The following is an 11,825-nucleotide window of genomic DNA, read 5'->3' on the forward strand; positions in this document are numbered from 1 at the left end:
CAGAGCTTACTTCAGTAGGGAGTACCAAGAATGCCCAGTGTTTATGCCTCTAGGAGAGCCAGATGCATAGTTCAGGTTAGGCACCATTGGTCTCACTGGGTTGTCTCTAAAGAGTGCCTCTCTGTAAGAGAGACCCCTTACCTGAGCTCCAGAACAGTTCTTGGGGTAGGGGGTGGAAGGCAGAGCTGCCTTATGATACTCTTTGTTCACTGTGTGCCAGACTGACACATTCTTTCTGAGTGATCCAATCTTTTTTTTTATTATTATTATTCTGTTCATTAAATTCCAGGTATCTGACCCAGCAAACTTTTTATCTACATATATCACTGTATTAGCTGTTGAACTATGAGCATCTTGGTATCACCTTGCTGCCAGTCCTATGCCTGCACTTTGTGCTTTTTAAGGTGATCTGAGAATTTGAGGTTTATGGGTTGAGGCAGTGAAGTCTCCATAAGAACACTGATCAGTTATGTGTTTTCACTCCTCATTCATCCCACAAGGGATTTCTAAGTTCCTATCATGTGTTGGATATTATTTTAGGCTCTGATAAAAGAGCAGTACAGGCTCTGATAAAAGAGCAGTAACCAGAGTAGTTCTTGTAATGATGCCAATTCTAGTGGAGTGAGAGAGATCATAAAGCATCAAAAACAGGTAAATTGGAGATACAGGTCTGGAATTCAAGAAAGAGATGCAAGGTGTAAACAAATGTTTTTGAGTAATTAGCACAGAGATGAGAACTTAAGTATGAAATGGGGAACATTCCCCTAGCAAGTGTCCTAAAAGAAGAAAGGTCAAAGAACCCAATGCTGGGGCATCTCCCTATCATGAAAATATAGGGAGATGAGTAAGAAGTGGCCAAGGCAGCTGAAAAGGAATGGCCAGAAATGTAGAAGAAAACCAGGGGATTTTAGTGTCTCTCCAAGTGAAGTCAGTGTTTCAGGTCTTGCCCCCTCTTCATTATGGCAGATGGTGGGTAAATGTGTTTTGCATTGATGGGTGACATCAGTTGAGTAAATCAGAAGGTCTGAAAGTGTCTAGAAGGCCACATGGAGAAAGGATTATTAATCGAAGGTCAAAAGGATAAAAGAAATGGCATAAGGGTGGGAAATTATTTTTCAAGATGAAAAGAATATGCAAACCAAGATCTAGAATAGGAATAGTTTATCTGAGGGGTGTGGATAGAGTGGAAGGTGTTGCTTGAGAGCTGTGACCAATCACTGGAGAGGGGCTGAAGTGTCACTAGCATGGCCCCAATGTGGTGAGTATGAGCTTATCCTGAATAAAGATAAACCATTGATGCTTCAAGCCACTGACTCTCAGCTGTTGTGATTTTGCCCCTCAGCGGACAGCAATGTTTGTGGACATTTTTGGTTATCTACAGAATGGGGTGCTCTCGGTGTTGAGTAGGTAGAGGCCAGGGATCCTTCTAAATTATCCTGTGATGCACAGGATAGACCTCACACAAAAAATGATCCTGCCCAAACTTTTCTGCTGCAGGCACTTGGAGCTGTACTTATTATTGGTTCTTTAATGCTGCAGACTTTAAATAATGAGCTGTTGTTTCCTCCCTGCCTCTCTCTTTTATCTTTCTTCTTTCTTCTACATGTTCAAGTAGAAAAATTTCAGCATCATATGCCATACATGACAGATGAGTGGATGGTGAATATTATTGGGTCTGTTTTTTTCTAGCTTAATCTACACATCTTTTACTTCCTCTTTCCTATGTCTGTTATACTGAAAAAAAAAATGAACAGGGTGATCAAACATAGTTTTGTGTTTTGATGTGACCTTATGTGATCTTAGTAGAATCACCTAATGCCAGATGCTAGTGAGGGATTTTTCACTCTCTGCAAAGTGGGACAGAAGGTACTGGACAGAGTGTGCAGTGTAGAATTTTACTTAAAAGGCAGCAGAGTAGAAGAGCCCAGAGTTTGTGTCACAATCACAAATACTGAAACAAAAAAGAGTTCCAGAGTGAGGATTAGGAACTAGAGAGAGAATCTTAGCTCTGTTGAATGTGAAAATAGGCCATGTTCCTCCAAGAAGTGACCATTTCTCTCTCTTCCAGTGCTATATGTTCCACATGTATGTTGGGGTACGTGCTGGAGGGGGTATTGGTGATGAAATTGAAGACCCAGCAGGCGATGAATATGAGATCTATCGAATCATCTTTGACATCACCTTCTTCTTCTTCGTGATCGTCATCCTCTTGGCTATAATACAAGGTAAGCATTGTCCTCACTGAAGTTCAAGGGGATCTAGAATTTGAGCCACCTGGTTGTCCAGACTAACATGAAGGTAGGGTAAGAATGTCAAATGCTTTCTGAAAAAAGCCAACTAGAACTTTTCCTTTTGGGATTTCTTCCTTTGAAATCTGTAGAGGGAAAATCAAAGCAGCATGGGACCCTGGTGTAGGGGAAGATACATACAGGTGTCTTTGGACTCTTTTCCCATAACTCGGTGGAAAGAGCACTTTCCTCAGCTTGACTTTCTGCCCTACCACTTACTGACTTTACAACATTGGGTGGGTGGCCCATGTAACTAATGCCCGTTGGGTCTATCAAATGAAAATTATATAAATATCTAAACCATAGTATTATTGAAAAGTTTCACTTTTTTCTTTTTAAGAAGTGGTATAAATACACACACACACACATACACACACACACAGTACCTAATGCACAGTCAGTGCCTCCTAAGTAATCCTAAGGTTTTCATCGTTGGATATCTACACTATGTGCCTGGCACATATATTAACTCATTTTACCCTCATGCATCCTGTGAAAATGATGCTGTTATTTACATTTGAAGAAACAGAACCATAAGTCGTCTAAGTAACTTGGCCACAAGTGCACGGTTAAGAGGTATCAGTACTGAAATCCAAACCCAGGGTGTCAGGACCCAGAGCCCTTCATTTAAAACCTGAGTGGCATATTGACCTACTAGTTCTTCTTTTTACTCCGAGGACTCTTGGAATTAGGTGTTTTTCTCCCTCAGAAAAATCACTCTTGTTATCTTTTTCTGCTCATCCTTTTATCCTGGCTTAAATTAAAAGTCTATAAACATGATATCATCTTCTAAGTTCTCCAGGCACAAAACAGTCCTTTTTTTTTTTCTCTCAGTAAAGTACATGAACAAGTTGAAAGGTTTTAAAGTCCATCCTTTATGTCTTTATTGAGTGTGACAATGATGTGTTTTCTAAGAGAGCAAATTCATAAAACCCTAGGAAGAAGATGTGCAGCCAGTAAGTCAGAGGAGGAAAAACAGCGCGGTGCTGTTCGTTCCTGGCTGACATAGTTAATAACATGATGGCAAATTTCTTTGTCAGGAACTTGAGAAAAGAATGATTTAAGGCACATTCTTCAGTTAATATGGCAATGTTTGACTTACAAATTGGTACTTGAGAATCTCATTAGTGGAGTTCTCTGCACTTTCCAACCAGAAATCACAATCCTTTCTCTGAACGAAGTAGCAGGTAACATACCATCTGTATATGCCAAGGTATATATGCGAAAGGTTTTTCCTGCTGTCATTTCATTTTTAAACCCACTTCTGCTCCCAAAGAGATAAAGCTGCCACCCCAGGAGGTGAATTGGGTGTGTGCTCATAGCTTTTACCACCTTCTGAGCATTTCCCAGCATGGCTATACATTTTTCCCTTTCCTTGGGAGGATTCGCCAAAGGGCTATGAATTTAATTCTTCTCTGGTTGATAAAGATTAGAGTGTGTTTTTATTGAACACTAGGTTTAATTATTGATGCTTTTGGAGAACTAAGAGACCAACAGGAGCAAGTCAAAGAAGACATGGAGGTGAGTCTGTCCAAGTCTGACCCAGCTTTGTCATTGTTGTGGGCATTTCTTTTCCTGTCTTTATCCAAAAATGGTGAATGCAGGAGAAAGTAGGAAAAGGACACAAGCAATGTGTGGCTGCCCTGGCTTGTTTTTAGTCCAGGCAATACATACGACTGGCTGGCATGCTGGCTTGGAACTGTGGCAGGCTCTGGGTGCATGCAAACCAACATGGCACCGTCCACCCCTCAAGAAGCAGGAGAACCACCCATTCAAAATCATGGATTCACTGACCAATAAGTAAATAGACAATTGTATATAAGTAAACAGACTAGTATACTGAATCCTTTATAATAACTCATTGGAGAAATTTATAGTTTTCCTTACAGGCTGTAAACCAGAAATAGGTGTTAAGCAGGGTGATGGGGTTTCCATTTTACAAAGATAACTATGGTTTAAAACATGGGGAGTCCATTAGCCACTGGCAAGACCAGGGGCAGGGAAGCAGGCTCTGAACCTTTTTTAGGCAGGAGATTATGAGGCTCCTGCTGAAGAAATCCACTGAAGATGTAGGAACCAGAAGGATTCAAGCAGTCCTTTGGAGTTGGCATGGAGAGAAGTGGGTGACAGTCAGAGATGCAGAGGATGAAGGGTTTGGAGCAAGAAGGGAGGGTACCCGGATTTCCAGGTTGGGCTACCAGAAGGATGGTAGCTCAGTTACACCTGGAGTAACTGAGAGAGGTAACACAGAGGAGAGGCAGGTTCATGGGAGAGCCGTTAAGTGTGAGCCCATTTAGTTAAGACATCGGGAAGTATAAAGACCTATTGCTGACTGTGGTCTATTGCTGTCCACAGTTGTTGATCAATAAGGCAGAGAGAATTTAATAAATTATCTTAATCATCTTGAGTCTAGGTCCTAGAATCTAAGGCATTGTAAACATGCCTTCGATGGTATTAAAGTTTCTAATTTGCAAGGAAGATGAGTATCTGGAGCCACATGAGGGCCACAATTATTAAATTCACTTGAGTTGATAGATATGAAATTCTAGTAATAAAACAGAAGGCCTGCTTCTCCTTGGGTTTTGTGTGCTAGTCCTGCAGATGGTACTGCTGTCAGAGGTATGGTGAGAGCAAGCAAGGAGCAGAAAGCACAGGCACCCCATCCTGAGAGTAGAAAGTTATCTCAGTATATGTTCCTCCGTTAATTCTGTATCTAGCACGGTGCCTGGCACATGGTAGACCCTCTCCCAGTCATGGATTGAACGCCCCACAGTGTGGTATTTGATTTGGCCCTCTCCAAGTGGGAGTAATGTGTGCCTTTCTCCCCTTGGTCATCAGACTTTGTTCAGGTAGGTACTAAGCTTGTGGTTTTCAGTAGAGGACACACTGAATCCCGCCTACATGATCTCCGTCAACTTCATGAACAAGAGTGATCACTGAGTTTGGGCATTCCCACTTAGGGCTGGAGAAAATTAGGAAAAGACAGTGCTTTCCAGCCATCATTATCCCGTACACTTCTTTCTACATCTAGTACTTGTTGCTGGTACGCCTGTCTTTATGCCTCCAGCAAGATATAGTTGTGGCAACAATTATATTAGTATTCATGTGCTTGGCTCAGCCTTGCCTCATGACCTTATACAAATTTTGAGTAAACAAAAAAGCTGCCCCTAAGTGGTGAGTTGTGTGTTCCTTTGTTTTGATTTCTGAAATCTGACATTTTAATATTTCCCTTTGTCTTCTAGACTAAATGCTTCATCTGTGGGATAGGCAATGATTACTTTGACACAGTGCCACATGGCTTTGAAACCCACACTTTACAGGAACACAACTTGGCTAATTACCTGTGAGTGTACCAGTCTTGGACTCTTCAGACTCTTCTGGTGCCCACTACCCTGTGCCCATCAATGCCTCCTTCTAAGCAAGCTTGAGAAACAAAAGAGAGATGTGGCTTCCGTTTCTTTATACCGTCGTGCTCAGGCTTTGAGAGAAAGACCCACGCTAGTGGTCCTCCTGTTCCCAGGAGGAGGTTGACAAAGGAAAGAACTTGCAGCCCTTTGTGTGAATGAGACCTTCTAGAACATGAACTGGAAAGGTGGAAAAGAATAAGTGGAATACATGATCAGGCTCTAAAAGAGCCTGGACCATGTTTCTCCCATTTCAAGTAGGAAAGACTCCAGCTGCTTCCTAGAGATAGAAGGATCTCCATTTTTCTTTTCTGATGACCTGCAGATCTCTTTAGGCACTATTATCTCTCTAGACACTATATTTTAACACAGTTAAAGTTGCATTTTTTTTAAATACATAAAAATCTGGCTATTCCTTAGGGCTAACTCAAACTGTAGTTCAGTAAAATACAATTCTTAGTTTCTAACCCAATTTTAGTATCAAACAGAAGGGATGCAGAGTAGCAAAAGAAAAAAAAGCTGGCTTTGGAATTCATAGCTGTAGGGCATTTGGCAAGTTATTTAAACTTCTTAATCCCTGGTTTTCCAAGTGGGGACTGTGATTCCTAGTCCATGAGTAAATAAATATGGTGAGGTATAACTTGATCTGTGCACACAGTTTAGCTCCTTTGAAAAAATATTTTTTTAAAAAAGGTTAAGCTTTTGATTCCCATTGGCATTTTTTTTGCCTTGCTGTTTTGATCCATTTCTTTGCCCTGCCAACAGTGTGAAGAGTTAGCCTATAGCCAGATCACAAAGTGTCTGTGTATGCTCACATTTCCATTCCACCCATTTCTGATTAATCTCTCTGTATCTGTAGGTTTTTTCTGATGTATCTCATAAACAAGGATGAAACAGAGCACACAGGACAGGTAGGTAAACAATAATCATATACCACCTTCTGAAAGAAGTGATAGAGAATCCATACATTGTGAGAATATGTGTACATTAAACAAGAAGATCTAGAATTACTTTCAGATATTGGTCATTTTATCTTAATAAAAAATTCCTGTTATCCTGGACAAGTATGCAAAGATAGTCCTTATAGAAAAAGTACAACTGTAAGTTCACATAAAAAATTTAAGATTTTATTAGCTGAACATGCTGAGTTTGGGTTTTGATGAGTATAATGGCCCTGACTGCTTAATCAGATTAGCAGATGATTCCACATGAACTTCAATCTACAGGATTAGGGTCAGTTAAAAATAATCGTGTATGAAATGTCAAAGGTTCTCTTTAAGTATCTGAAGTTCTCCCTCTGCAGATATTTGCCTCCAGTTGTTAATAGTTTGAATTTTAAGGCTACAAGTAATAATAGTATTATCTTTAAAAGAACTCTTAAATTCATATACTGCAAATAGGTTTTTTAATCATTATTATATTATGGCCCAGATGAAGATTGATTATTAATAGAAGTGAGGTCTGATATGGTTAGGAACTCTCTAAATGAATATGAGCTTTTCCAATCATGTAAATTATGTGTAATTACACAGTTAACCTAGATATTTGATATATACATGCAACAAATTTGTGTTTCTCTCCTTCTTCTATTTTGTGGTAATGCACAGATTCTGGGGAAAGACAGGACGTTAATACATCTCCTTTACTTTTACAGGAATCTTATGTCTGGAAGATGTATCAAGAAAGGTGCTGGGAATTCTTCCCAGCAGGGGACTGTTTCCGGAAACAGTATGAGGACCAGCTAAATTAAACTCAGATCATCTCTGAAAGCCAAAACATACACATTCACTCTGTCTCAGTCTCTCTCTCTCTCTCTCTCTCTCTCTCTGCTCCCTTAGAAACATCCTGCTGAATTTGTGAATTGCCAGGATTATATGCTTTCTGGGAGTAGTGAACTCTGTTTCTGAAGACTTGACTGTGCTTTTTCCCCCCACCTTGTGTGTTTTCTTTGAGAATAAAGACTGAAGAATAATCTAAATTCATACACAAAATAGGAACTCTGGAAAGAACACTCTTTTGGACACTCTCAATCACAACACCAACAGACCAATTTCCTTGTGAGACTCCTGGAAGTCCCTTGAGCTATGGGACAGTCACAGAGAAGCGTGGCAGCCACACTCATCCAGCCCCTTTATTTCACCATCTTGAAAGGAACTTTCTAATGGTCACAGAGCATTGTAGCATTTAATTGATTGCCGTGGACACCAGTTACGAAGGGAAATAGTGCCTTACTATATGTGGGTTGAGCTATGCAGAAGATATGTGCATGAAAAAACATCTTTATTTTATGTCAATCTTTTTTCTTTCTTAGGTTGGTTTTGTGGTTTCTTTTTCTTTATTCTTTTCTCTGGTGGGGGAGGGTAAGAAAGGCAGTTTGTGCAAACCTTTTTTAAAAAGAGACAGGTGGCCTGTCTCAGGACGAGAGACATTCACCAAATTCACATTTACCCTCCCCATGTGCTCCTGCTCTTATTTTGGTAATGCTCTGATGCAACATTGCAACTTTATGAAATCTTTGTATGAAAACAAAAAGACTGCAAAAAATATACTTTCAAAAGAAATAATTCATTGCATGTTTATTATGCAAGTTTAAAAGAACAAAGAAAACCTCCAGAAGCAAGTTGATCAACGTGAGAGAACTTTCATGATAATTATATTCATAGTAATAAAGTGTCGTGGGCTTAATTGTATATTTGGAGCCAGTGTCATCTACCAACAATGTGATACATTATGAACTTGACAGTTTTGGGTTTTCTCTTTCTTTTGGTCACCTGCAATCAGTTGCTGATTAAGGACTTCTTGTCAGGCCATTTTTAATATCAAAGCTGAAGCAATATCCATTCAGGGATTTCATCAGTTGCATCAAAAAACATGGATGATAATTATCAATCACTCCATTTTGAGTCCTTTTAAATGTAATGCTTATCTTTACAAATAAAAAGACAGACTCAGAATGGAAGCAAGATCATTTTGCAAACATTGGAGCTCTTTTATTACCAGTATGCTTGTTAATTTTAGAATTGTAAAACTGCTCTGATTAAACTATTTAACTAATGTTCTCACTCTCCTCTTTCCCCATTTCACTTATAGTTAAGAGGCTTTAAAAAACCTTGAGCTTTTAATGTGAGGGGGGTGCTAGAGCAATGCTAATCCTGCCCTACAGACTTAACACCTGCAGATTTCCGGTTTGCTGCTTTTAGGATTATGGAACCTCAGAGTCAGCGAGCAGTTTGAATCACCTTGCCTCACTCCTGCCGTCTCCCTGACTCGGGGTCATCCCGAGTTCCTTAAGAACCACCAATAACAGAAAAATCATTGTCTCCAAAATCATTTGGCTTTTACACACCTCTCATTCTAGAAGATTCTTCCTTGCTCAGGGCAAATTTGTTTTCCTGTAATAGTAGGGGTTCATTTTCTGCCTTCATATGAAAGAGAGTTAACTGGCACACTAGTCAGTTGTGTATTAAACACTTATTGGCACAACACCAGGGCTATGGTACCTAGATGTTGTATTTGTCTTTTGACCTCATTTTATTTGGGAGGAGGATTAGTATCAATTTGGCCACACAGTGGGAACTCCCAAGCCTGCCAAGGAGGTGCTCTTACGTCCCAAGGAGTCTGAATAAAATAGATCAGTTCTATAAAACATCAGAAAGCATGTTCCCCTTTGCTATGAAACACTGCAAGGGAAGCATACAGTGAAGAAGAATTAAATATTTCTCCAGGACATAAAATCAGGTCTTCTATTACTAAGGCAAAGGCAGATTTGATATGAAACAACACAGTTGAAAAGGGAGTGAGCAAATCCCAGTGGTCACCTGTTCTGGATTTTGCAGACTTGTTGACTCTCCTAATTGATTGCTTCTGGCGTTATTGCCTGGGAAGGTGACAGTGCTCATAGAGAAGCCCCAAGAAAAAGGCTGAATTATGGAAAGGAAGCTTCCCTCTACCCCTGGACTTTGGTCATTAGCATTGGAGGAAGAGTCAGGGAGCAGACCCAGTCACTTTAGAAAGCCACTCACTGCCCAGCCTCATCATGTCTAACACTTAGAGGAGGTCACCTCTCTGTTCCCCTCTCAAGGCCTCACGGGAAGAGGGGGCTTTTCTGTATAAGTATTATTAATTCTCCCAGGAAACATCACATGAATGTCAATGTGGCTCTCCACTTATCTGATTAAACTCAGGGCTGCCTGACTCAAACTCAAGAAATGTAATCCCTTTAGAGATCTTGTATTATACAAATATATAGACATTCACAAAAGATGTTATAATGTCTATTTCCATTTGAACACTCGCAGGCATTTTTCTGCCATCCTTATTTCTTTTTCACCTTTTTTTTTTACCCCCTGGAAACATGTCTTGCTCCAACTTCATTAAACAAACAAATTTAGAATCATAGTTGAGGTGTTTCAAATGCACTAAATGGTACTTAGTCGTTGGACTCATGCTCATTATTGCTCATGTGCAGGAGGCAGTTCCAAGCCCCTCATACCTCATTTAAAAGTCATAATGAAAAGACTTTCTTCCTGATTATAGAAGCATATCTATGCAAATGATACTGTTTTTCATTACCTTACTTAACTGGGTAAAGCGTTCCTGTTCCTTAAACTTCAATTTTCTGGGTGAATATACCAATGTGCTGGAAAGGGCTTTGGGTGGCTGTCAGTGTGGCAAGTGCCTCATTTACTCTGGACACCATAAAGGAAAACTTTAAAAAAATATATTTAATACATTTACCTAAGCCTAGGATTCATGTAGCTTGACATGGAAAGCTTTGGACCAGCTAGACATGAATGGCACCTGGGTTTTTTAATGGCTGTAAATATAAATAACACATTTCTTAATGGGACAAGGTCTGAACCTGTCATATCATCCAGACTCAATATTCAATTGTGTGGCTCACATGAGTTCTTTTCTTTTTAGAGAGGGAGGGAGGGTGGAACAGGGGGAGAGGAAGTGAGAATCTCAAGCAGGCTGCCCAGCACAGAGCCTGATGTGGGGCTCAAACTCACAATCCCAAGATCATGACCTGAGCTGAAATCCAGAGTCAGATGCTTTTTTTTTTTTAATTTTTATTTATTTATTTATGATAGTCACAGAGAGAGAGAGAGAGAGGCAGAGACACAGGCAGAGGGAGAAGCAGGCTCCATGCACCGGGAGCCCGATGTGGGATTCGATCCCGGGTCTCCAGGATCGCGCCCTGGGCCAAAGGCAGGTGCCAAACCGCTGCGCCACCCAGGGATCCCCAGAGTCAGATGCTTAACTGACTAAGCATCCAGGTGCCCCGATTGTATGGCTAATGTATGAGACAAGTAGCTAAGTAAGTACTTCAAGTTCCCAGTCCTCCAAATCACAGAGTATTTATAATGTCACAACTTAGCACAGAAACGGAGCAGCCAGAAGCACTACTTCTCGTATGTATCACGTTTGAGGCTTTCTAGAATGTTGGAAAGGATTTGAGCAATCACGTTTCAGATGAGCAATCTCGCCAGGTTAAATGTCACAGCTCTGGTTAGTGGCAAAGCTGGAGCTTTTTTTTTTTTTTTAAAGCCAGGTTTCTGTTTAATCTTTTTCTGATTGTGGCCAGAGTGATTTGGAAAATAACAGGTCCTTTATGACCCAGCAAAAATGAAACAGGAAAGCAGGTAGTTTCAAAAGCATTGATGAAATGTCACCAGTACTCACCAATATTCTGCATCTGTGATAAGGAGAATTCTGGAAGTGATTATCACATGAATAGCTGGTCTCAGAATGCACCTTTCAACACAGCTATTTCTGAGAAAAAGAAACTTAGCATCAATTTTAATCTAAGACAGGAAAGTCTTTCCTCATATTTTGTTTCAGTATCTACCTTACTTCTTGATGGAGTGCTATTGTATGTTTCATTGGTTTTTCTAACAGTCATAAGTTTCTTTACTGTGGCTAACAGATTCAGTTCCAGTTGTAATATTCACCATGATTAAAATAACTTGGGTTCAGGGGCACTTGAGCACTTGGGTGGCTCAGTAGGTTAAGCATCGACTATTGATTTTGGCCCAAGTCATGATCTCAGGGTCGTGAGATTAAGCCCCACATCAAGCTCCATGCTAGGTGTGGAATCTGCTTAAGAGTCTCATACCTAGCTCTCTCTCTC

General features: G+C 40.3%; 1 protein-coding gene across 1 annotated transcript in view; it reads left to right on the top strand.

The window, feature by feature from the left end:
- Positions 1-8,382, top strand: part of RYR2 (ryanodine receptor 2) — a 755,069-nt gene extending 746,687 nt beyond the window's left edge. Inside the window, exons 101-105 of the mRNA XM_055308992.1 lie at positions 2,069-2,225; positions 3,745-3,809; positions 5,531-5,631; positions 6,552-6,603; positions 7,347-8,382. Of these exons, the coding sequence (XP_055164967.1) occupies positions 2,069-2,225; positions 3,745-3,809; positions 5,531-5,631; positions 6,552-6,603; positions 7,347-7,442 (471 nt within the window). The 3' untranslated portion in view covers positions 7,443-8,382. The remainder of the gene's footprint in view (positions 1-2,068; positions 2,226-3,744; positions 3,810-5,530; positions 5,632-6,551; positions 6,604-7,346) is intronic.
- Positions 8,383-11,825: the final 3,443 nt, after the last annotated feature.

Source organism: Nyctereutes procyonoides, unplaced genomic scaffold (assembly GCF_905146905.1).
Source record: "Nyctereutes procyonoides isolate TBG_1078 unplaced genomic scaffold, NYPRO_anot_genome, whole genome shotgun sequence".
NCBI classification, from domain to species: Eukaryota; Metazoa; Chordata; class Mammalia; order Carnivora; family Canidae; genus Nyctereutes; species Nyctereutes procyonoides.